Raw genomic sequence first — 26,146 nt, forward strand, 5'->3', positions numbered from 1 at the left:
TACATTCAGATTGTTTTTGTTTTTTTTGTTAATGCCCAAATAAACATAAATTCCCCTTACACATTCGTACATTCAAGATTTCCAGTTAGGAAATAAGAATATTTGTAATTTAAATGATAATAATAGTAATAATCACCATTATTATTATTATTATTATTGTTATTATTACTATTTTAATTATTATTATTGAACCTTTAACCTCATGTACCACAATATCGCAGGATAAAGCCTTGGCCGCCATTTTGAAAGGTATCGGAGCTTCCGTCACCCACGAGGAGGAGGAAGTGGGTGAAGAAAGAAAACGGAGCAATCGAGCGGAGTGGCTGAGGCAGGCGAGCCGGGAGTGCCACCATCACTCAACTCTACTCGTCTGGACTACCGGGGCTAACTTTAGCTACATGTGCTGAGGTCGAGGGGGAAACTGATCCCAACTGTAACAATGCCGACAGTTACTTTACCGCCGAAAGAGAACGCTCTCTTCAAAAGGATTTTGGTGAGTTTGGATGCTAAAGAGCTGCACGGCGACAGCTCTCGGCAGCTGCAGACTTTACAGACTCCATCCGCGGCACTCTTGGCTGTCACTTTAGCTCTCCGGCTGTTAGCATTAGCATCAGCTTGTTAGCAAAATGGCATCATTGAATGGGTTAGCTAGCCCGGCCCCGATATGCGCTGTCACTGTAACGTAAAGCCAAAATGGTTCCTCGTGCTTTGTTGTTATCCGTGCGAACGTTTTTAATAGCAATTAAAACACAATGCTACTGTGAAGTGCGTTGGTTTAAATAGTCAGAGTTAGCCGTTTGGTTGCGACAGACCGCACCGCTTGTCAAACACAACATGCAGCAAGTTAGCGCTAGCTTCCACGATAGCTAACTTGTTAGCTCATGTAAAAGCCGTACGTGTGAGCTGTAGAGCTAGCTTGGACTTACTTCTCAACTTCTACATGTTGTGGCATTTGTTTTCTTCTTTTTAGCCAAATGCAAAGTGCGTGTCTTTAAATGAGCGTTTGCCATCTCTCTTGTCAGACTTGTGCCATGCTGCTAACCTGCTTGCTGGCCACTGGACGTGACTTAATCGGCTAACACTAGCCGACTGGATATCTTGGTTTATCAGAGTTTATATCCACACATTGCCATTTTCGGCCTGCGTTGTATTAGTTCAAACTAGGAGTCTGTATGTGTGAAAACGAGAGGAAGTTGAGGAAGGACCAGTGTGACTGTGTCAGCAAATCTGTAGCTGCTTCAGGCCTGGTGGCCAGTTATTCATCCATCTGTCCGTCCATCCTTTTCTTCCATGTTTTTGCATCTGTCTATCATTCCGCTGTTTATCTGCATACACTTTTATGTAGGTCAGAGGAGCTGTGAGCAGGCTTGGATTTCAGCAAGTCATATTTGTCTATACACTTCGCTGCATGTTAAAAGTTCTCTCTAGTTCTCCCTGCCATATGCATTGTTTATTGATAAACATCACTGCACGGGTATCTAGGAACATACTTTCCAGTAATTGTGCAGAGCTGTGGCCATTGACCGCTTCAGCGTCACTAACTGGTTCAGATAAACATCACTGTTGAAAGGAAAGGCCAGGCTCCACTGGGAGTTAGTGCATGTTTATGTGAACATTGGCAGAAGTTGGCATTCAGTCGCTGTACTTCTGGCAGGGAAAGCAGACCTGTGACCTGCACCTGATCTTGAAAAGTTTAGAGAGCCTGTGTTTGCTGCATGCCACAGAGGGTGTGTTGTTTTTCCTCAAGCGTTCTGCGACCATACAGTGAAATGCGCTGGATCAAAAGTAATCCTCCCACTAAGTTCCTGAGCAACTTGTAGAATTTGTGCAAGAAGTAAAATTAGATGATGTCGATTCCTGTGTGATAACAATGTAGGAAACCTCTATAGAATAAACACCGCTTACACACTCAGTATATTTAATCCCAAATTGTTTTAATTCATGCACCCAGTTGTATTGTACTGCAGTGTACTGTTTGTCTTAACCTTGTGTACATATTTGTCACACTTTATTGGAAACTTTTTTTTACTTTAAACACTTCTACCACTGTTATGAAGTAAGGTAAACTTTGAGTTAAGAATAACTGTGATATCATTTCTTGGCTATTGATGTTGTTTGATTGGGAAAACCCAGAATAGTATTCATGCTGTTAACCTTTCTGTAGTTTGGATGTGAAATGAGGCTGGAAACAGTTTCCCTCTGGCTCTAGTCAGGAGTGGACCACACCCCTCCTCTTCTTCTTCTTCTTCTTTTTTCTTCTTCCCCAGAGTGGGTTCACAAATGCATTATTAGGAGCTAGCAGTTTACCACCTTATAAATAATAGTTGAGTTGGAAACATTTCTGTTGTGGCGTTTTAGTGTACAACAACTTCTCTTCTTTCCATAAATTTGGCCTTGCAGGATTGCTCTCAATCAAATAGTGTTTTTTATTAGTACTTCATTACAGTTGTGTTACTGCATGGAAGATTTCATCTTGCACTTGAATTAGCAGAGTGTATTACCCTCTTCTGATTACTCTCTAAGCTGCATTAGCAGAGTAGAAAGTAACTAAAACTATTACAGGCAGATGGGCAAAGTAAAAAATAAAATAGAGCAATAAATGGGCAAGTTAATTATTATTCAAGCATGCATGCCTTTTGTTGCATGAGCAGTGTAGTAACTGCCATTTCTAGGCACCGTTGCAACTACTTTTCTAGGAGTGTAAACTGTGATCCAAAGTGTAATGAGATGTGATAACTGTATTTAAACTGAACTGAAGGTATTTTCCTTAATATCACCAGTACCTGTAGCAACATGTCCACACCAGGAGCTCCTTGTGTGATTTGTTCAGTGTGCAGCTTAGCGTTGACAGGTTCAGTAGAGTTCCCACTCCATGTAGGAGTGGACTGTGTGTGTGTTTTGATGTATAGCACAAAAGACCCAGCTAGACTATTGTTTAGTGAGATCACAAATGCTTCCTTTGTTCTCACGGCTCAGATGTTTATGATTAATTAATAGAGAGAGGAGACAAAATGCTTATGAATATGGATGCCTTTAACTTGGCAGAAATAACTTCTCCATGGTAAAGGTTAAATCAACGCCCAAGCACTGACTGAAAAGTCGCCAATAGTGTAAACACGTGTGAGCTGTAACCACAAGAATCTTCCTCATCACTGCCTTCCTTCCACCGTGCTGAGAGTGTGGCATCAGCTCTTAGAGACGAGCTTGAAATGTTTTCCTTTAATCTAAACGTGGGCACTTAAAGCTCCTCACAGCGAGCCCTGCAGCTTAGAGCCGCTGCTTTGACATATTCCGTCTCTGTAACTCAGGGGGTCGAGTTATTTTGGTGGAGCTGGAGAACGCGCTGGATAAGCACAGCTGGTGGTGTTAATGTTAAAACTACTAAATTAACATTAAATACATGATGCAGTGTGTGTGTCCTAGCACCTGTACACTTGATGAATGCAAGCGTGACTTCTCATGAACTGACTCGTGTCGTATTATAACATGTGACATCATGTAATGGGGACTCCAGCTTAAATAATGACTTGAACGTTTCTTGCCAGATTTGTGACTGTGCTGTTGGTTTACTAGTATGTGCTGCTTGGTGTTTCTTAACCAACTTTAGTCTGCCATGGGAAGCCTAAAGCATTCTTGGGATTATTTCTCTAAATGCGTGCTTGTTTACTCTAATAGGAGTGACATTGACTCTGGCTCGTGTTATATGCCATCTATTCTCTGTCGGATTTCCTGTAAAAGGCTATAACTACCAATGTAGTTTTACTGCGTATTAGGTTGCTGTGCACAAAAAGCAGGAGCTCAGTGTTTGTCGGAACAATAAGTTGTTAAATACCCACGATAAAGTAGAGACCTTTGTGTGTTTTTTGGCGTGTTGATTGTAGAATATATTGTATAATAATTCTCTTAATGTGTAGCCTCTTTTACCCCTGAACAGATGGCCCATTCACAGCCATACATTTATCTTTTCATGTACAATTTAGTGTCTCATTGCCCTTTATATTGTTCAGTTATGAGTTCGGGTAGAGTACAGTATGAACATGAAGTGGCACAGCCTTTTTCTTCTCTCCTCCAGCTGTATGCCTCAAGCTAGCAGTGTAATTCTGCACTTAGTTCAACAGTGAATTACTTAATTTCATAACAGGCCGAGGCACCCATATGTGAAGCTGACGTCATCTGTTTTTTTTTTTTTTCACCATCACCAAAGCTGTTGGTGGGACATCGAAATGCCATCTGCCAGCTTAACTCTTCCCTCGCACAAATATCACACACACACACACACACACAGTAACTCCTCTGAAAGGCAGCGATCAGCTGAAAAACAGAGGTAGTGAGTCTACTGTTGATTGTGCAACTGCATACCAAAATATAACTTTAGGGCAAAAATTTCTTCAGCTCCAGTTGTTGTAGCAGAGGTTTTTAGTAAGTCCCTCGCTGAATCTGTGACCACTTAAGTGCAGAGTTACTCTGCTGGAAATGAATTAGTTGTTCACTGTTGTTGTTTTTTTACATGCACTGAGCAGAAGGTTGGAACCGACAGAGTTAGTATTGTTCACCACTGTGAATTACAGAAGAGGAAATGAAGCTCTTGTTTAGACATTGCGTAATCATTTACCCTGAGCAGTCCGATCACAACTGGCCAGCATGAAGTACAGGTGTGAACACACCCGCGATGCATTCGAGTGATCAAGTCTCAGGATGCATTTGACCGCATTTCTTTGTTACTGTGAACACGCAATCCGTCCTGGTTCGCATTAAGGATTGCCTCCTCAGCGGGGGTGCTCTTGTGTAAGCAGAATTAAATCTCTTTCATTCAGAAAAAACAAACAAACACAGAACCACTTTTTTAAATGATTGCCAGACAAGTCAAAAGCACTACAAGTGATGTGTGCTCGTTAGTAGTGAGAGCATTTGGAGTTACGTTACATATTTGCTCAATAATGACCGGTGTTTTTTATTTCCTTTTTGATTTGTGGAGAATTTTCAGCAGTTTCATCAGTCTGTTTATGGAAGATTTGATTTATAATTTGAGTTTTGTGGTGGTCTCTAAAATAAGTGCCGTTAGGGTGGAGATAAAACATGTTCTAAAATATGTGTATCATTTTCCCGAGTCATGACACGCACACACAACAAACATCTGTTCATGGTTCTGATCCAGCACCAGGTAGTGATCCATCAGAGACGGCAGCTGTTCTAATATTCTACTGATCCCCAAATGATGTTGGTGTTTATTTGCATACCAAGAACAAAACTGACATCAGTCTCAAGTGATGGCTAGTGCTGTGTGTTTTGATGCATTTTAATGCCAGGTGTGACCAGGTACTTAAAGCTGGACAGTTGAGATCGGATCACCCAGAACACATTTGATAACAATGTCTCACCAAAGCCAAAGAGACAAGAAGCGGTTTATCAGTTCGAGTAGATCCTGCTAAGTTGAACCAGTTAACTTCAGGATGAGTTCTTAATGAAAATGTCTTCTGTGTTCATTTGTCCTAATGTGACGTCTCTTTTCTTCCTTTGACAGCGCTGTTACGAACACAAACAGTACAGAAATGGGCTCAAGTTCTGCAAACAAATCTTGTCCAACCCCAAGTTTGCTGAGCATGGAGGTAAGCAGCAAAAGTGCAGATGTATGGATAATATACCCTTTTCATTAGATGTATTCCTCACTGTCCACTGTATCGTTTTCTTGCTGCAGAGACCCTGGCAATGAAGGGCTTGACCCTGAACTGTCTAGGGAAGAAGGAGGAGGCCTATGAACTGGTTAGAAGAGGCCTGCGCAACGACCTGAAGAGCCATGTCTGTATCCTTAAACATGACACTACGCAGCTCCTGTTAAGCTGTTTGTGGCTTGTGGTTGAGTATTTGTGTATGATGCAACAGGACCTTGAGATGTCAGTTTTTGTGTGTAAAAGAGCTCTTGTCTCCGTGGTGCACCGTCAGCACATCCTCTCTCTAATGCTCTCTTTCTCTGACTCCTAGGCCAGACTGAAATCTGTGCCCATTTCCAGCAGATAATGGCTATCTCAGCCTCAGCCCTGCCTAAAGTCAACACAGTATTTCTGAGCAGACACACTGCTTGTCATTTTAGGAGCTCCTTATCTGTATGTAAAGTGAAATATACTCTACATACAGCAACATAGGGAGATATAAAGACTTAGCCGCAACAAATTGTAATTTTAATTCATTCATAATAAGTTTATTTAGTTTTTTTGTCTTATAAAAAAGAGACAGATAAGTGACGATGCCTGGAGGGAATTTTGTTAAAAACATAACTGTTCACGCCACATGGAGCAAACATGCTCAAAAGGAATGGATTTATTCCAGCCGGAGAGAAACAATCAGATCAAGCGGTTACGTGGTTATTGTGAGCTAATACTTTGGATTATGAAAGGTTTACTACGTCCATCTTAATCAGATTGAAAATTCCTTTTGATCAGATCTGTTTGTTCTGATTGAGCCAGAGGTTGCGCTAGACTTTTTCGTTGTCTGTCATTTTGACTGACAGAGTCATAAAAGTCCCGTCATAATCTGTTTTTACCCATCACTTTAATTTTTTAAAATGATAATAATGCAATTCAGTAGCATTTCATTTTCATTAAAATTTCATTAACTTAAAGTACTCTTTCAGTATTGACAGTATTGACTTTAAATGGTAGGGGGAAAAAAAGTTTGTGCTGCCGACACGTCTTGTCCGTACTCGGACTGGGACTGCTAGCGCTAACAGCTCTTAGATGGCACCATAGGGTTGAAGTGCTGCGGTGGTATGCAAACTCTTTCATTTTGCACAATTTGCACAAAACCCGTCAGTCCTAGCAACGTGCTTTCATCCGAGTGCTCCATTTTGGTAGCCGTTAGCCGCATGGACATAGACATATATACATATATATTGTATACATGTCTATGGTTAGCCGAGCTCTGACGTGTGCATCAGTATAATCGGTGCACCAGAAAATCGTGCCCCGGTAAAAGTTCCGGGATGTTTGGAATGCAAACTGCGATTAGAGACAAGAGCCAATTAATAATGTCACTCGCCACCAAGTGGTCAGGGGTGTGAATTGCAGTCAGTCAAAATGACAGATTGCCTTCAGATTTTTCCGTCACAGTTTTAAAAAAACAGTCAATGACGGAAAATATTCAGTTAACGCGACCCCTGGATTGAGCTGATACATCTGGCGTTTCTATTGTGATTATAGGTGAAATACTTGAGTCTATGTAAACGCAGCAAGTGGCAACTTGTACAACAATAACTTTAAAGAAGCATTAAGTAACACTGAGGGGTGATTAAGTTAAGTAAAATCACTTACTTCAGGAGGTTTCTTGGGTTTCGCTGCTCCCCACTGAATGTCCTTAAGTACTGTTTAAAAAAATATTTTGATAAGATTATACAGAGAGGCTGTGTGTGTTCCTTAACTGCACCTGCGTCACAGGTTGGCATGTATATGGCTTACTGCAGCGCTCGGATAAGAAGTACGATGAGGCCATCAAGTGTTACCGCAACGCTCTGAAGTGGGACAAAGACAACCTGCAGATCCTCAGGGACTTGTCCCTTCTGCAGATCCAGATGAGAGACCTGGAGGGCTACAGGGTGAGGACTGACGGAGGGACTCTGGAAATTTTCTATACTAATACTAAAAGATTGGTATCGGATCGAGGGGCAAAAAAAAACTTCATCGGGGCATGCCATGTTAAATAATAATGTTGAATAATAATTGTAATGAAAACTCGACTGGCTGTGTTAAGGGTTTGGCCACAATCAATCACCAGCTGGGCCTTGTAAACCGTTATGGGAACCAGATTTTAGAAATGTGTGAACTTTCATACATGAAAACACAACAGACCTCAGATACTTTGTGGGCAATGAACTTTCCCGAATACACACACTCCCATCTGTCATCCTGCCTCATCCAGGACGCAGTATGGCTCTAATTTGGAGAGGACCAAAAGAATCAGCAGGCAGTTATCAGGTTGAAGTCAGTCTTCACTATGTAGAACAGCTCTCCTGGGACACAGCCTGGGATTTAGATGCTTATTTAGTGAGGTATGAAATGACGAGATGAAAGTCAGGTTGAAAGGATTAAAAATGTGGATGAAAGAGGACAGGGGTGGGCTCTGAGTCAAAGTGTATTAGGGGTTTATTTTAGTTCTCCCTGAGCTAGCTTGCAGCATCCTGGTGTCAGTCCCATGAGTCAGCAGAAATGTTTTTCTCTGCCTTGTCCTTCCAAGCATCATCCCACTGTCTCCTGGTTTATCGCCGCAACGATACATCAGACTTTACATGACACAGATATACACTATACAGAGAACATTGTTTTTTTTTTTTATTGAACCTAAATAAACCTGTGTTCACATTATGTTCTATAGGAGACACGGTACCAGCTCTTGCAGCTGCGCCCGGCCCAGCGGGCCTCCTGGATCGGCTACGCCATCGCCTATCACCTCCTGGAAGACTACGAGATGGCAGCAAAGATCATTGAGGAGTTCAGGAAAACACAACAGGTTAGACAACTATATAAACATGGACAGTATGTCTTTGACCTGACTACAATCATTCTGATCAGAGAAACCAACTTCAGTGTTTACATGGATGCAACTTAAAATTATTTAAGATAACATAATGCTTTAATAAGGATGATTTATCCTTAACTAAGATTTAATAAGGTATGTGCGTTTACATGCCGCAAAACATCATCACTGTAGAACTTTGCCGACAAAGTTAATATACTTACGATGAGGCATGAAGTCTGCTGGAAATGTAATAGAAGAAGTAGTTTTAGTTTACTTATTTTGTCTTTGTTTACACATGGTTGTTGGGAGCTAATATTTTCTGATCCTGATCACATGAGGCATTTTTCTTCTGATTGTTAGTGTCCATGTACTAGTATATAGACATGGCATTACGATCAGAACAGAAAAAAGCCCCTTGAGGTGTTTTCTTCACCACTGGGACCTCAGTGTGCTGTAAGATGAGTAACGGGTTTACTAAAGTTTGCAGACCTGCAGACTGACGCATCTGAATTCACAGTGTGTGCTTATTTGTTAACCAGTCGTTCTTTCAACGTTACAAAAGCAGCAGAGCTTAATGTCTTTCTCTCTGGCTTGCTTCTGATAAGACCAGTCTGCTTCCTGCCTTTGTGCCATCTGTGTAACACAACAAGTTGGTGTGACTCGGCAAAAACACACACACACACATATACACGCACACAAAGAATGATTCAGTGTTTCCTAAACAGCACAGGCACAGAAGTCCACCCAGCAACTCCAGGAGGTTTTCACTGACGCCTGTCGTGTACTAAATGTTAATGAAGCGCACATCTGCCTGTGCTCTTGTGTGTTGTTTTCAGACGTCTCCAGACAAAGTGGACTACGAGTACAGCGAGCTGTTGCTGTACCAGAACCAGGTGTTGAGAGAAGCAGGTCTGCACAAGAAGGCCCTCGACCATCTAACCAACTATGAGAAGCAGATCTGTGATAAACTGGCAGTGGAGGAGACACGAGGTGGGTCACTTCAGACCAACACAATTTCCTGTCCATGTCCAGTAAAGGCAAATTTACATACAGTTTGGGCGCTGACTAATTTTTTGTTGTACAAAAATGATCTTAAAGTGCAGACTCCCAGTCACATGACCCTCAACCTCAATGTGCTGCATTTTATTTGCTCAAGACAAAACTTTAGACGGAAAGACGACATAACAAACAACAAGCAGAGACAGCTGCTGTAAACGCCTGGCAAAGCATACGCAAAGGAGGAAACCTGTTTTTCATGATGGGTTCAGAAATTCAGACAGTCCTTATCTACAAATTATTTTCTACAAAGTATTAAAATTGCTACACCTTCCCTCCAATTTGGATGTGACAGCCCTCATGTTAAAGTCTGTGCTTTGGTAAACGGGCTGCAGCTGCAGTAATGTGGGTGCTGTAGCTTTCAATTTACCAGTCGATATACCAGTTCCAGTCCTCATCTAAGGTTGGGTACACTGGTTAGTGACCGAAAGAATGACATTGTGGAAAAAGCAGCTGCAAATGAGAGCTTAGGGGGGTTCGGACATCCGTAGGGAAGAGCTGCTGCTTCTTTGCATTGAAAGGGGCCGCCTCCTTTTTGGAGGTTTACAGGGTAGATCCAGAATTTGCTAGAGGGATTATATATCTCGACTGGCCTGGGGACACTTAGAGGTCCCTAGGGAAAAACTGAAATGCCTTGCAGGGGAGAGGAACAAGTTGGACAGGACAATGAATGGATGATGCCAGTATCCAAACATATATGGACCTCATCATACTTAACTTTGTGCTGTTAATGTTATGCAGCTAGACAATAATCGATGATAAAAACACCTGATGTCAGCTACTATCTAAACTATATCTAAATACTTGCTGTCATCGCTGAGGCTGTATTTTAGAGTCTTTAACATTCACATTTCTGATTTACTAATTTATGTGTGATCATATTAAACTGCATTAAAATGTCTTCATATTGGTTGAACTTCTGACTCGTCTCCACTTCAACACGCTCCATTTGATTTTAAAGGAGAGTTACTGTTGAAGTTGGAGCGTCTAGATGAGGCCACAGAAGTTTACCGACGTCTCCAAGAGAGGAACCCAGAGAACTGGTCCTATTACCGCGGCCTCGAGAATGCCCTAAAACCAAGTATGACACCAGACTCTTTCTATTAGAAGCACCACCTTCTCTACAGTCACTACTAAACTATCCAGATTTGTAATACTGATTACAGCTGTATAGTAAATTCTTATGTCTTTCAGGCAGTGTAGAGGAGAGACAAAAGATCTACGAAGAAGCCTGGGAGAAGTATCCCAAAGGACTGGTTCCTCGTCGGCTGCCCCTCACCTTCCTCTCTGGTATGTCTAATAATATGAATAATATGTATCATCTTAACTCAAACATGGGAAACCCTGGATGTGATTGTGTTTAATCCAATTGCATTGCTACTTTTTTGGTCATTTCTTCCAGAATAATTTTCCAGCCTCAAAGTCATCTCCTTATGATCTGTTCCCTGTTTCTCTGCAGGTGAGAAATTCAGGGATTGTCTGGACAGGTATCTGAGGATGAACTTCAGCAAGGGCTGCCCGCCTGTCTTCACCACACTCAAATCGCTGTACAACGACAAAGAAAAGGTGACAGCACTGCGGCTGGAGATGTCAGCTGGCGGATCTAAATCTAAATGACACTTTGAACCATCTCATGTAATGCGTTGGAAAAAGTGAGGTCAAAATGAGGGAATGGTTTTAGTATATCGGCTATCAGATACTCCCTCAAAAATGGAAAGTCCATGCTCCAGATGATGATGATCTTTCTCTTTGCAGGTGGCAATAATAGAGGAGTTGGTGGTTGGCTACGAAACCTCATTAAAAAGCTGTAGGATGTTCAGCCAGAACGGTGAGTTTCATGTCGTAGTGTGATTTACTCCTTTTAAAGGCTTGAAGCAACTATTTATAGTTGACGAACTGTTGACAGTCTAAAGAAAGTATCTGCTTAAAACTGACACAGATGACGGTAAAGAGGAGCCTCCAACCACATTGCTCTGGGTGCAGTACTTCCTAGCGCAGCACTTCGACATGATTTACCAGCACCCACTGGCTCTAGATTATATCAATGCAGCCATCGAGAGCACGCCTACGCTCATCGAACTCTTCCTTATCAAAGCCAAGATTTACAAGGTAACGCGTGCCACACATTTGTACGGCTCTTTACACAATCACAAGAATATAATTACTGGGCTGTTGTCTTGAGTGTTGACCTTTTAATTCCTGCAGCATGCTGGGAACATCAAAGAGGCTGCCCAGTGGATGGATGAGGCCCAGGCTCTGGACACTGCTGACAGATTCATCAACTCCAAGTGTGCCAAGTACATGCTGAAGGCGGGCATGATCAAGGAGGCGGAGGAAATGTGCTCCAAGTTCACACGGGTGAGAAATACTGTGCGCGCTTGTGTTTGCACACTGACAGCTGACAGGCCGAGGAGAACCTTTTAAAATGTCAAAGCAAAATCTGGGATGTATTAGCTGTTAAATCTGTCAGCGAAGGTTTTGAACAACATGATGTAGCCCATGTGGTCTATGTTGCTATCCTTTAGATGGTTAGAAGATTATTATATAAATACAGTCTACAGGCACACACACACATTCTCATAGCCTGGTATTGCTCAAGGACTCTTCGGCATGTGGCCCATGTGGTTGGGATTGAACTGCTAACTCTCTGGTTTGTGGACAACCCGACAACTTACTGGAAAACAGTTACTTTTACAGACATTACTACAACAGAAAATAGAGAATATGTCTGAATAGATGGTTGGTTTGAGGCAGAATGAAGGAGATGAAGGAGATTCTGTGATATGTGGACGAGGAAATACATTTTGGATCAGTACCATCTGTTGCGGTCTCTGCAGCCACAACATGTTACATTTCTCGGAAGGTGCATGTCGGGTAGATCCGATCCAATTCATTGTTCCAGACGTCAGTAGTATCAGACCAGTGACAACACTAAACGATTTATAATAAAAATAATTTATCGTGTTCCATCTTAATTATGATTTGTTCTCATTGCCTCTCTGTCCCTGTGTTTGTTCAGGAAGGAGCGTCTGCAGTGGAGAACCTGAACGAGATGCAGTGCATGTGGTTTCAGACTGAGTGTGCACTCGCCTACAAAGGCATGAACAAGTTCGGAGAGGCCCTCAAGAAGTGCCACGAGATCGAAAGGGTGAGTCTCAACTGTCAGGAGTGACACTCTGTGTTTGAATGAAACTCCACAGCTGTTGTGGTACATGTATTCAAATCTCATTCCTGTCATCAGCATTTTGTGGAGATCACGGACGACCAGTTCGATTTCCACACCTACTGCATGAGGAAGATGACGCTGCGCTCTTACGTGGACCTACTGAAGCTAGAGGACGTTCTCCGGATGCATCCCTTCTACTACAAGGCTGCCATCACGGCCATCCAGATCTACCTGAGCCTCCACAACAATCCCCTGACTGACGACAGCAAAGAGCTGCAGGCTGACACTGGTGAGTGAAGCATAGTGAAGATGTAGGTCTGCGTTCAAAATGGAAGAACTTGAGTATCCTTTGCTTCGCTAAGTTGTCCAATCTCGTACAATCTCTTGTAAGCTATCCTTCTAATACTGTAAATGATCTCTTGTTCATCAGTTAATCAGTTAATTAGTAAGTAACACCACCCTTCTGGCCTGTCTTCTCCAGCTAACCTCTCGGACAAAGAGCTGAAGAAGCTGAGGAACAAACAGCGGAGAGCCCAGAAGAAGGCTCAGCTGGAGGAAGAAAAGAAGAACGCAGAGAAGGAAAAGCTGCTGAAGAACCAGAAGAAGAAGAAGGAGGATGATGATGAGGAGATCGGGGGGCCCAAAGAGGAGCTCATTCCTGACAAACTGGTCAAGGTTAGTATGGGGGAACCATGAAGCAAGCAGGTCAGCTACGTCACAAAAATAAAACAAGCTTCATGTAAAAATGTTTCTCTCCGTTTCCAGGTAGAAAATCCACTGGAAGAAGCTGTCAAGTTCCTGATGCCTCTCAAACACCTGATCAAAGACAAAATCGACACACACCTTCTGGCCTTTGAGATCTACTTCAGGAAAGGTTGGGAACACACAAAGAAACACACACACACATCATTTACAATACACTCATGATATATAGTATATTCTTTTTTTCTCCATCACAAATTCACAATCTCTCTTTCCTTTCAGAAAAATACCTGTTGATGCTCCAATCGGTGAAGAGAGCGTTGGCCATTGATCCAGACCACCCATGGCTACACCAGTGTCTAGTGCGCTTCTTTAAAGGAGGTACGAGGCTGTTCATCATTACACTGCCACACCTAATGAATCCAGCTCTCTTTATCATCCTCACTCCTTGTCTTCTGTCTCCACCACAAACTGCTCTCATCTTTTTCTACTCGCTCCTTTCAGTTTCAGAGAGCAAGGATTTGCCAGAGGTGGTCAGGACAGTGCTGAAGCAAGAGATCTCCCGGCTGTTTGGAGACAGCAACGCCAAGAGCTTCAACCAGGCCTACCTCACCAAGCACTCCAACTCCATACCACACCGATTGGCTGGTAAGCCTTTTTGGCTCATGCACACACAAATAATGGTCAGGATGTTATGAGAACAAATACTTGGGCAAAAAAAATCAATGCCAGCAACTGAAAACGTCAGTAAATGTCATTAGTGCTGGAGGCCTAGCGACAACATTTGGAGTGTCTGCTTGGACTAAAAAACGGCAAGAGTTGTGTCAGAGAGGTTAGGACTGTGACACACCAAGCTGACAGTTTGCCTTCGGTCCTAATTCTTGTGGTGTGTCCTGCGCCTTTGGCTCTACTCTGTGGCATTTGGGTTGTTTGAGTGTGATTGTGTTTGATTCAGCAGTGGAGCCCATGCACGAGAAGAGAAAGTGAAGTTACATTTCATTTATGCAAAATGATCATCTAGACTGAATAAACTGTAGACCAGATGATCAGGAGGATTCAGGAGACGAAAACAACTCTATACGACAGTTTGTAGCTCTTCGTAGCTAGTCCCAGCACTTCTGGTTGGATGAAGAATACAGACTGTATTGGCTACAGTCTTTGCAGTGAGTTCAAGTGCAGCTTTTTGGTGTTTGTTTTGTTGATGGCGGTTTGGTGTTTTAGGGATGAGCTACAGATGACCGAAAGCCGACATGCAAATATTATTGTATGTGGAGAAAGTTTGGAACAAAATCCCTGGCTCGATACTTGAAGGCACTCCTTGACAGAATGCATTCCCAAGCCTCTTGAGAATAATTTCAGCTAAATCCCACAGTCAGAACCTTTGCCCAACCTGGACCTGAAAACCAGGTTTTAACAATCATTTACAATGATTTTAAATACTTTTTTTCCCCCACACAAACATAGAATCATTAAAACACAAACATTTTCCCTCAGACTCACCCTGTCTCTTTACCTGCAGCTGCTAAGATGATGGTGTATCTGGACTCGTCAACGGAAACGAAAGCAGCAGAACTGGCCACTGCACTGGATGAGTCTCTGATCAACAGAAACATACAGGTGTGTAATCACGGCATGACTGGAGCCAAGACTGTAACAGTATTACATCTACATTTAAAAGAACTAGACACATTAGGTGATATTTAGTGAGGATAATCAGTTATTATTCATTGGTCAATACTTAACTATTAGATTATATGACACTGGAAAATGAGCATCATCAAGAATGGCCTGTAATTAGTTTTCACCAAACATGAGTGATCTGTTATGCTCACAAGATGAAGTCACACACTTTGACAAGAATTAATGGCGAGAAGAATCAATCTACGGCTTGGCTGCATTTCACTTAACAAGATGAAAATCTTGATGTTTGCATGCTGCAAGCAATAAAATAAAATTTTATTTTTAACAGTCTTATTCATTTGCTTTCCATGTTATATAAGTAATTTTTCTGTTCCTCTCTTTTCATGGACAGATTTGCACCGAAGTCCTGGAGTGTCTTCGTAGCGGCATCCTGGGCGACTGTAAGGAACAAGCGGAGTCGTACCGCGCAGAGTGTCACAAGCTTTACCCCTACACGTTAGCTTTCATGCCCCCCGGGTATGAGGAGAACACCAAGCTCGCCAACGGAGACGTTTCCACAGAAACGGAGGAGTTAGCCAATGAGATGTGAGCGTGACAGAACAACAGCGGATGCGAAAAGGAATTGGGCCGAGCACGGAGCCTTGTGGTACGCCTGGCAGCCATTTTGTAGAGCCAGACACGGGAAGCGAAAATTGGTGTTTTTCGTCCTTGGGCTCAGCTTAATTGGATCTGACCTGGCATGGCTTGGCTCTCTCCCACATGGGTGAAAATCAGGACTGTGTGTGTGTGTTAAGGGCCCGTGTGTTTGTGTGTGGGCATGTGTGTGTATATTTGTGAGAAAGAGGGGGAAAAGAGGAAGATAACAGAACGGCCATTTTACTTCTTTTTTTTTTTTTTTTAAACGGCTGACAACAATGCTGAATATGAAACTAATCATTGACAAACTGTCGGGAGAAACTGTGACGGACGGACAAAGACTGCTGCATTTCTCTGAGGTGGCAGGAACGACTCAAGTTCGACTGAGTGCTACTCCGACATACGTCTAACACATACTGTGTTCCCCTTATTTTAAAAGAAAAGAAAATTTAAATGAAAATAGGACACCAGCTGTCACTTGGGGCCGGGAGACTGAGCAGAGTGGATGTGATCTGACAGCTCTGTAGGGAGCTGAGCAGGAAGAGTGACCGAGGACATCCAGCATCCACAGGTGTATCTTCAGTGACACTCGCTCCAGTTTACTGCTGATGTACATTGCAGTGGACTGTGTGTGGAGGGCCTGAAACCGGAGGGGACGCCGAGACAGCGGCCTCACACGTGAACAGTTTCTTGATCAGAATGTGCTTCCCTCACAGTTTCTGGCTCAACATGGGAATTAACATAATCCTGTTCATATGGAGCACCTTGTAGCACAGAATTAAAAACTGTAAAGATGATGTGTTGTGCTCCATTTCAAATACACTGCTAACTTTTTTACATAGCTCTGAGAGAGATGGATAGATCTAAGCAATACCATAGACACCTTCCTGTCCACAATGGACCAATAAAACTCTTCATGTAATAATTTCTAGAGCTGGTTGAAGTCTGAGCCTCGAGGCAGAGTGGCTTGTGTTGTTGCTTTTGTTACTGTTACAGTCTGCATGGACAGGGACTCTTATCCTTCAAAGTGGAAATGAGCCTCTAGTACAACTTACTGCAGAGCGATCTTCTACTCTGCTCCTCACGGAAACCTCCAAAGGTCGGAAATCAGCATCAACGCCTGTTGCCAAGGTGACAGACGTCAAAGTGTTACAAGGCGAGTTATCGTACGAGCGTCTTTGAGCAATTTTACTTCTGTTCCCCTTTTATTTTATTTTTTTTCAATGATCTCTTTTCTTCCCCTTTTTCCTCTAATTTGGGTTCTAATGTGAAAGATGAAATCTGAGATGGTGATGTATGATATCTCTGGATTTTTGTATTAAAACCAAATGGGAAAAAAAAAAAAAAACGTTTTGACATTTGTTTAATTTTCTTGAATAGAGCGAGCTTTAAGTCAACTTAAAGCATTTGGGTTTAGGTGAGCAAAGCACCCACGGTTCTCAGAAAGAGTCGCTTTATAAAAAGGTAAAGCAAATCTGACTGAGTGAAGGTTAATGGTGATTTGTTCACACACCTGTTGTCTAATATGAAGTGATTCTTTAGGTCTACATTAATTGTGTTTAGCAGAACTGGTTTATCTCTTTGAGATCACTACTTTGGAAACTGGCTTCAGCGTCTGTGACAGCAGCAGATCTTCACTACCGGAAATATTGTTCCATCTCTACGCGCACACACTTCTTCACAGCAATTTGAAAGGTTGTAATTTCATACATTACCCACTACCCATGCAGCTTGAAAGGTTCGTATAATAATGGGTTTGAGGATGAAGGTATAGTTGCAGGTTTTAGTGAGTCAGAATTGTACCATAGCAGATGCACTTAGAGATTATTGTGATTATATGGTCACAATACACCCATGTTGTTAAACTGAGGAGAAGAAGGGGGAGGCTTGGAAGCCACAGAACATCATCCCAACTGTGAGGCACAGGGGTGGCAGCATCATGTTGTGGTACTTTGCTGCAGGAGGAACTGGTGCACTTCAGAAAATAAATTAACTGTTCGGAAGTGTTTCCACTCATTGTAATGAGGCTCAGGTGTCGTTCACTGCTTGGTTTTCTCATAGTCTGATCTTCACAACACATGCTTATGGAAGTGGATGATGGCACGGACAAAGGAGATTTCCTCTGAAAAACAGTTGTTGCTCATCAGGCTGGAAAACCTTCAAACAACTCTCTACAGAGTTTGGAATCAACAAATCCACAGTCACACAGATTGTGAAGACATGAAGATTTAGGACGACTGTTAACCTCCACAGGAGTGGCCCACCAACGAAGATCACTCCAAAAGCAATGAGTCCAAAAGGTCACAAAGGAACCCAGGGTAACTTCTAAGCATCTAAAGGCCTCTTTCACGTTAGCCAATGTTCAGGAATCCACCATCAGGACAGAGTGGCAAGGACAAAGCCACTGCTCTCAAAAAATAAAAAAATAAACTGTCCATCTGCAGTTTGCTAAACATTATGTGGACAAGCCAGAAGAAGAAAAATGTTTTGTGAACAAATGAGACCAAATCTAGTTTGATTTGATCTACAGACATGGCCAGACATTATGTCTGTAGACTAAACAACACTGCATTCCAGCATCAGAACCTCATTTGGTCCATGAAACAAGGGGGTGGTAATGTCCTTGTTTGGGCCTGTTTTGCTGCATCTGGGCCAGTACGGCTTGACATCGCTGATGGACCCATAAATGCTAAATTATCACTGAATTTAAAAAAAATAAATAAAATGTCAGGACATCTGTCCATGGGATGAACCTGAAGAGACACAGGATCATACAACAATGAGCCCAAGAACAAGTCGTGAACAATGTTTCGCAATGACCAAGTCAAAGTCCTGACCTTATTCTAATAGAAATGTTGTGGAAGGACCTGGCAAACAGTTCATGTGAGGAAACAAACCAACATCTCAAAAGTGAAGCGGTTCTGTACTGATGAATGGACTAAAATCCCTCCCATCTACCGTAGAAGACTGATCAGAAGTTATTGGAGACGATTAGTTGCTGTTATTGCTGCACAAGGGGGTCACATGAGATACTGAAAAACAAGGGATCACTTACTTTTGTAACTCAGATATGTAAAAATTATTAATTATTAAACAAACACAAAAGCATGTTTTTGTACCATTTTTTGATTGGTTTCTCTTTGTCTACTTTAAGGACTTTTGTGCAAATCTGCTGATGTTTTGAATCATTTTTAAGCAGACATCTAGAAAACGCTGAAGGGTCCGGATACTTACATATAAAAACTAAACATGGGGGAGAATATGTTAAAGAGAAGAACAGCAGGAAACAGAGGAACATCAGAGTAGATTTACCACCGGGAGGCATCATTGAGCCTCTTCTCTGACAAGTGAGAGAATGAGGGAGCTGCCTTGGTCATGAATGTTTCAGTGGATCCAAAAATATGTTCTGTTGGCATCTATGTAAAGTTGTTTCATTATGTTAAAAGTATTTTTGGGTCTGACATCAGTCATCAACTGAATAATAAGGCAGTCATATGTATATCCATACAGCTTCTGCACATCTGTACACATTATGTGAAATAAATATTTGAAATAAATATGTCTGACAAATGACAAACTAAATGACTAAAATATGTGAGCGGGGATCCATCCATCATTTATCTGCTTAGAAACTAATGCGAACATGATGATCTCTCCACCCTCAGGCACCATGACCACACTGTCGAATGAAACGCAGACAGGGAAACGCCACGGCCTCCTTCTCCTCCTCATTTCACACCCACTCTGGAGAGGTAACACGGAGACATCAGCAGAGCTCGTATGGTTCCAGGGGAAGGCGGCACATTTGTTTTTGGATAACCTCTGAAGCTAAGCGCAGTTTTTATTTTACGCCTTGTTTTTTTTGTTTTTTACCGTGAAATACGAGTTAATGGAGTCATCTCTGGAGTTTTCCAGCTCTCTGGGGAGTGTTTCCTCGATGCTAACCCGCTGTCGGACATTTAAGGTGCTTGTGATTGGAGACTCCGGGGTGGGGAAGACTTGCCTCACGCACCGACTGTGCGCCGGAGAGTTCCCCAGCAGAGTGGAGGCCACCATCGGGGTGGACTTCCGCGAGAGAGCGCTTGATATTGATGGAGAAAGAATTAAGGTGGGTTTAAGCACAACTTGAAGCAAAAAGAAAAGAAAAGACATCACAGCTCAAATGTATTCATTTTCGCACAGCTGTGGCTTTTATTTTGAAGAGACCACTTTCTGTCACGTTAGGGTTTCCTAATGATTTTGTTTGGTACTTTCAGTTGAGTCAAATAATCAGCTTAATCAGCAAAATAAAAACCACCATTTCCACTTGAGAAAGCACGCTCGCTATTGACTCGCTGTTTAAAACCCACTCTTTGTCACGTTTTATATTTTTATAAACCTCCTGTGCTGTCTCTAAATATTGCTCTGTTATGTGGGGCCTACACTGCTGAGATAACACAGAGACGATTGTCTCTTGACTGAATGACTGGAAATTCTCTGGATGGCAGAAAATGAACAGCTTGTGTTTGTGGACATAAATCACAGATTTTAAGTGGCGTTGGAGTCACAAAAATGATTTTACTTCAGGTCAGATTTTATGCATAGGAAGATTTATTTGAATTACACTGCCTCGCCAAAAAAAAAAAAAAAACGTAATTGGATCGCCTTTAACTTTGATTACTTCGCTGTGGCATTGTTTTGATAAGCTTCTGCAAGATTTATTTCCATCCATTTCTTCTTGTATTGATCTTGATGATGGGAGAGTCTGACCACTGAACAAAGCCTTCTCCAGCACATCCCAATGATTCTCAATGGGGTTAAGGTCTGGACTCTGTGGTGGCCAATCCATGTGTGAAAATGATGTCTCATGCTCCCTGAACCACAATTTGAGCCTTATGAATCCTGGCATTGTCATCTTGGAATATGCCCGTGCCATCAGGTAAGAAAGAAATCCATAGATGGAATAACCTGGTCATTCAGTATATTCAGGTAGTCAGCTGACCTCATTCTTTGGACACATAATGTTGCTGAACCTAGACCTGAGCAACTGCAGCAACCCCAGATCATAGCACTGCCCCCACAGGCTTGTACAGTAGACACTAGGCATGATGGGTGCATCACTTCATCTGCCTCTCTTCTTACCCTGATGCCCCCATCACTCTGGAACAGGGTAAATCTGGACTCATCAGACCACATGACCTTCTTCCATTGCTCCAGAGTCCAATCTTTATGCTCCCTAGCAAATTGAAGCCTTTTTTTTTTTCCGGTTAGCCTCACTGATTAGTGGTTTTCTTAAGGCTACACAGCTGTAAAGTCCCAATCCTTTGAGTTCCCTTTGCATTGTATGTGTGGATATGCTCTTACTTTCACTATTAATCATAGCCCTGAGTTCTACTGTTCAATCAGGATTTTTTTTCCAACCACATTTCTTCCTCTAAGACGATGGTTCCCCACTATCCTTCCAGTTTTTAATAATGTGTTGGACAGTTTTTAACCCAATTTTAGTAGTTTCTTCAATCTCCTTAGATGTTTTCTCTGCTTGATGCATGCCAATGATTTGACCCTTCTCAGACAGACCAACATCTTTTCCACGACCACAAGATGTGTCTTTCGACATGTTTGTTTAAGAAATAAGAAGCTACTCATTGCATCAGTTGGGGTTAAATAACTTGTTGCCAGCTGAAAGATAATCACTCATGCAGTAAATATCCAATAGAAGGCTTGTACCTCTTTTGTTAGTTAAATCCGGGTGGCAACTTTTTTTTTTTTTGGCCAGGCAGTGTATAATGGTCTTGGTCTGAGTGACTGTGTTCTGTAATAAAACTGTGGCTCTTAGTTGGCCATGGCTGTTTCCTGAGTGTTTTGAAATGACCACATGACAGAGGAAGTGTTTGTCAGAGGTGACCGAGGATTTCTTTCTACCAGGGGAGGATCCGTTTAGGTTCAACTTCATTGTTTTGCACAAGAGCAAGAACTAAAAAGAGGAGTTGGGGGTGAAATCTGTTACAAAGGTGCTCGAATAAATAATAACTATGACCCCCCTCTGTCACCAACACAGCCCAGACCCCTCAAGGTGTGCTGTGGTATGTTGAACCAAGATGTCAGTAGCAGATCATTTAAGTCCTACAAGTTGTGAGGTGGGGCCTCCATGGATCAGACGTGTTTGTCCAGCACATCCCACAGATGCTGGATTGGATTGAGATCTGGTGAATCTGGAGGCCAAATCGATACCTCGATCTCATTGTCCTATTTCTGAACCATTGTTGATTTGTGCCAGGGAGCATTATCCTGCTGAAAGAGGCCACTGGCATTAGGGAATACTGTTTCCATTAAAGGGCGTACATAGTCTGTAACAGTTCTTAGGTAGGTGGTATGTGTCAAGGTAACATTATCATGAATATCAGGACCCTTTCATAATGCATCCTGGTGCCATGTGTTCCTCAATGGTGCACATTAACCCAGCCATGTACACGATGTAGAACTAAGAAAGAATACATGTTACATCAGATCAGACCACCTTCTTCCGTTGCTCTGTGGTCCAGTTCTGATGCTCATGTGGCCATTTTAGGAGCGTTCATCAGTGGACAGGGCTCAGCAGTGACACCCTGACTGGTCTGCAGCTACTCAGCCCCAAACAAAACAACCTGTGATGCACTGTGCGTACTGACGCCTTATTTATCAGAGCCAGCATTATCTTAGCTCGTCTGTTGGATCAAACCACACGGACCAGCCTGCTCACATTCAACAATGAGCCTTGACCAGTTTAACACTTTTCCCTCCTTGGATCACTTTTGATAAGTACGGACCACTGCAGACCAGGAACACCCCACAAGAGCTGCAGCGATGCAGATGCTTTGACTCAGTGGTCTAGACACCACATTGCGGCCATTTTTAAAGTCTGCTTCCACTTGTCCATTTTTCCTACCTCTAACATCAGAACCTTCACTAATATCCAAATATATCCCACCCACTGACAGGAGTCAAGATAACCAGATCAGTATTATTCTCTTAACTTACTCTGATGAACTATAGATCTACTGTTTGTAAATAAGACCTCATACACCTGCTTGGTTTTGAGTACGTATAGTTAACAAGGGGACTGTCGTAGATTTATTTTTAACAGTTCACCAGGTTCCTAAACTGGAGTCAAACAAGCACAAGTTTTCCAAGACAAGATCCAAGCAAATCGTAGAAGATTTTTTTAAAGAAATTCTGAAGTCAGCCAAGACAAGACTGAAACCAATCCAATCAAGTCTGAGTTCAAATCAGACTTTTAAAGATGATCAGGACAAATTTCACATTCTCAAATCGGTCAAGATGGGTCTTGAGTCTAACAAGTCCAAATAAAGTCCTTGCAAGTCAATTCTAAGTCGTTTGAAAAGTCAGAGTGTTGTGATTTTTGTATGTTTTCATGTGTTTGTTATTTTTATGGGAGAGGCACTGTTATTTCAAGGAAATGAGGACAAAGGCCTGACGAGATGTCTGACTTTCTACTGATCAGATCAAATTGTTTATCCTTTCTCTTTGTTCCCCCTCAGAGATGACTCATCATATATCTTCGTGCATGTTACTGTGTGTGTGTGTGGGTGTGTGTGTGTGGGTGTGTGTGTGTCTGTGCTTCTGCCTCATTCGAGGTATTTCAACACATGATTTCTTTTCCTCTGTGTGTGTTCCATTTTCATTCGCTTCCTCTTTGTCGTGTTCGCACCCCGACGCGTTTTCCTCAGTTGAAAAACCTTTCTGTTTTTCGTTTCCCTTCCTCACCATCAGCTCCAGCTGTGGGACACGGCGGGACAGGAGCGCTTTCGGAAGTCCATGGTGCAGCACTACTACCGTAACCTCCATGCGGTGCTCTTTGTTTATGACGTCACCAGCCCCGCCAGCTTCCGTGGCCTGGCTGCCTGGGTAGAAGAGTGCCGGCAAAACTGCCATGGACAGGAAATACCCAGGTGATGCCCAGGAGTTTTAGTTTCACTTGTACTAAACGTTTCTAAATCACTCAACATGCTGTGGCTGACGCTTTTCGTCACTTCCCCTCCTCCTTCCAGGTTCTTGGTGGGGAATAAGAGTGACCTCCGTGACCCGAGCAGGACTGACAGCCAGGTGAGCCAGGAGCGTGCGCTGAGTTTCGCCAAAGCCCACGGCATGACGTTTTTTGAGACGTCCGCCAAAAACCCGCCGAAGAAACACACAAATGGACGACAGTGTGACAGAGAGGCGTCTTATCAGCAGGACAAAGTGGAGGACATCATCACTGCTGTCGGCGCCAAACTGAAGAGACAGAAGAAACCGTTGCTGGGGAACCCCCCTGCGTACGGCGGCTCATTTAAAGTCTCCAACAAGAAAAGACCCGAGAAAGAGGTGTGGAGCTGCTGCTGACAGGAGGATCTGTGACTTTTTCTTTTTTAGCCCTTGATGAAAGTTTGCTTGAATTAACATTTCGTGCACGTTTTCGACCAAAGATAACTTTATCATGTGAAATGGAGCCACTCCCACATGGAACTTTCATTTTTATACTTTTAATACTTAAATGTGTGATATATGCTGCTTAGAAATGTTGTGTATATATGTGATCGTGTGGTTTACAAATAAATTACTGTGAATGTAAACTTTCAGTAAATTTCGGCCTTGTCATGATAATTTTCAGTTTCAGTTTAAATATGATAACCTCTAAACTCCTTTACATCCAGGTCAAAGTTTGTACTTCAAGGTAGATAACTCCAGACTAATAGCTTGGACTACTATTGGACCGTATTTGCTCCCGAAAGTGATCAGCTCTGCATTCATACAGCGAGTTAGAGTTGTCCAATGGAGGACAAAGTTTGGAGATCATCATATTTAAACAAACTGAAAATAATCATGGTGTAGACTGGATCAACTGTGCCACAGTGGTTCCGGTAAAGTGACCTGTCAGCTGCTTTAGCTGCTGCAGTGTCTTTGATTTCTGAGACAGGACCTTGGTAGATTTGTAGATGTGAAAGTTTTGACGACATACAGCATGGCTGTGTTTACCCCTGGTATTTCAATAAGTGGACCTCATGAGGAAGTGAAGAGCAAAACTGAATGACCCAACAAGTGTAAATATTTTAGACTCAGATCAGAAGCGGAACCAAAGAACAGAGTTCCTGGTGAAAGTGTCCGCACCCAGACAGGGCCCAACGTCGAGGGGCTGGCGGTGGTGGAGCAGATAACGCTGACCCCTTGGACAGTCTGGCTGAGGTGCAGATGGGGACAAAAGACAGGCTGAAAGGCAGAATGACAGAATCGCAACAAATTCAAAGCGGCTTGGAAACATTTTAATGGGAGGACAACAGTAGAGACAATGAAATTGAGAATGAAGGGATTTTTATAGCGTGAGGAAAGCAGAAGTGACGAAAAGAATGGAGCAGCAGGAAAACCCCAAACTGACCGTGGAGGGATAGAAGCAGAACATAGACACAGATCTTCCTTCTTGAAACTTTTGCCAAAGCTTTATTATTATTTTATCGGGTGACCTTAAGTGCCATTAAAATGCGTCGGATCACTGCTCTGAAGTACTTTTAAAGTGTGGTGTGAGATTGTAGCATAAAGTGAATGTGGTGAAACTCTGCTCATAGAGGGCACCGGTTCAGTAGGTTGTCGATCAGTGTGGCCAGGACACGTTGTGTGTTCATACTGCTAAAACAATGAGTTACTTACCATTTAGCTTTTGTCACTTTGGTGTTGGCTTCATCTTTCATCCTCAGAGGGTTTTACTTGGTGCTACACTTTAAAACTATGCTGCCTTGCTGCCAGGCACAGAGGCACTAAATTCTGCAATAAACATGCTAAAGTCATCACAGTGACAGTGTTAACAAGTCGGCATCGAACACAGACCACCTCCATATGTGGTCTGAGTGATCATGTGTCTTCTGTGATCTTTAGAGCAGCCCAGTTGTGGTTTGATTATCCAGGACACATGTTAATATCAGGTCTGAATAGAGGCCTGTTATACTGCTTCACTTGCTATGACACAGAAACTAATGACAATAATGTTCATGGTGCCCGATTTCACTATACACAGAGGAAGTCAAATAAAAACAAAAACATCCTGAATATTTTTAAGAAAACTACAGCTGATCTGCTCACTGGCGTCTCAGGCTGGCTACTCAGAGTTTCCCACAGCCGGACCGTGTCCAGATGGAGCAGACATCGCAGCAGTCATGCAGCGGTCTTGTGCGTCGTGTGGGTGATGGAAAACTGCATCACATGTGTTTCTGTGATTTTTGTGTCTAATCGATGATTCAGAGGTTGTCACATGATCAAGGCAGATAGTCTGGACTTCTGCAGCTCCTGCAGCACACCAGAGGAACGCTCAGCTGAGAAGTGTGTGAGTGTGTACACACATGCAAATGACACGGTGGTGCAACATTCAACAGCCGAATGATGTCTTTGTCTGAACTGATGAAAGACGAAACACCGTAGCTGCTGCTCTGTATTCCT

The 26,146-nt window shown here is 42.6% G+C and overlaps 2 protein-coding genes across 2 annotated transcripts; both read left to right on the forward strand.

Annotated features, from left to right (window-relative positions):
- Positions 1–288: 288 nt before the first annotated feature.
- naa15b (N-alpha-acetyltransferase 15, NatA auxiliary subunit b) lies at positions 289–17,066 on the forward strand. Its single transcript, XM_084559591.1, has 20 exons — positions 289–493; positions 5,522–5,606; positions 5,696–5,800; positions 7,428–7,585; positions 8,362–8,496; positions 9,342–9,495; positions 10,523–10,642; positions 10,756–10,851; positions 11,021–11,127; positions 11,317–11,389; positions 11,501–11,670; positions 11,767–11,919; positions 12,581–12,709; positions 12,803–13,016; positions 13,209–13,402; positions 13,493–13,601; positions 13,712–13,810; positions 13,934–14,077; positions 14,949–15,046; positions 15,462–17,066. Exons 1-20 carry the CDS (start codon positions 440–442, stop codon positions 15,657–15,659), a joined length of 2,595 nt encoding a protein of 864 aa, XP_084415717.1. The 5' UTR covers positions 289–439; the 3' UTR covers positions 15,660–17,066.
- Positions 17,067–19,336: 2,270 nt separating this feature from the next.
- LOC311506601 (ras-related protein Rab-33B-like) lies at positions 19,337–24,378 on the forward strand. Its single transcript, XM_084570622.1, has 3 exons — positions 19,337–19,814; positions 23,456–23,634; positions 23,734–24,378. Exons 1-3 carry the CDS (start codon positions 19,596–19,598, stop codon positions 24,062–24,064), a joined length of 729 nt encoding a protein of 242 aa, XP_084426748.1. The 5' UTR covers positions 19,337–19,595; the 3' UTR covers positions 24,065–24,378.
- The last annotated feature ends 1,768 nt before the right edge of the window (positions 24,379–26,146 follow it).

Source organism: Chelon labrosus, assembly GCF_963514085.1.
Source record: "Chelon labrosus genome assembly, chromosome: 2".
NCBI classification, from domain to species: Eukaryota; Metazoa; Chordata; class Actinopteri; order Mugiliformes; family Mugilidae; genus Chelon; species Chelon labrosus.

Bases quoted from the DNA above. Each gene is read 5' to 3' on its own strand.
- naa15b (XM_084559591.1), top strand. From the start codon at position 440: ATGCCGACAGTTACTTTACCGCCGAAAGAGAACGCTCTCTTCAAAAGG. The intron at 11,671-11,766 runs GTAACGCGTGCC...TAATTCCTGCAG, and splicing joins TCAAAGCCAAGATTTACAAG to CATGCTGGGAACATCAAAGA. The intron at 13,811-13,933 runs GTACGAGGCTGT...CGCTCCTTTCAG, and splicing joins AGTGCGCTTCTTTAAAGGAG to TTTCAGAGAGCAAGGATTTG.
- LOC311506601 (XM_084570622.1), top strand. From the start codon at position 19,596: ATGGAGTCATCTCTGGAGTTTTCCAGCTCTCTGGGGAGTGTTTCCTCG. The intron at 19,815-23,455 runs GTGGGTTTAAGC...CCTCACCATCAG, and splicing joins TTGATGGAGAAAGAATTAAG to CTCCAGCTGTGGGACACGGC. The intron at 23,635-23,733 runs GTGATGCCCAGG...TCCTCCTTCCAG, and splicing joins CATGGACAGGAAATACCCAG to GTTCTTGGTGGGGAATAAGA.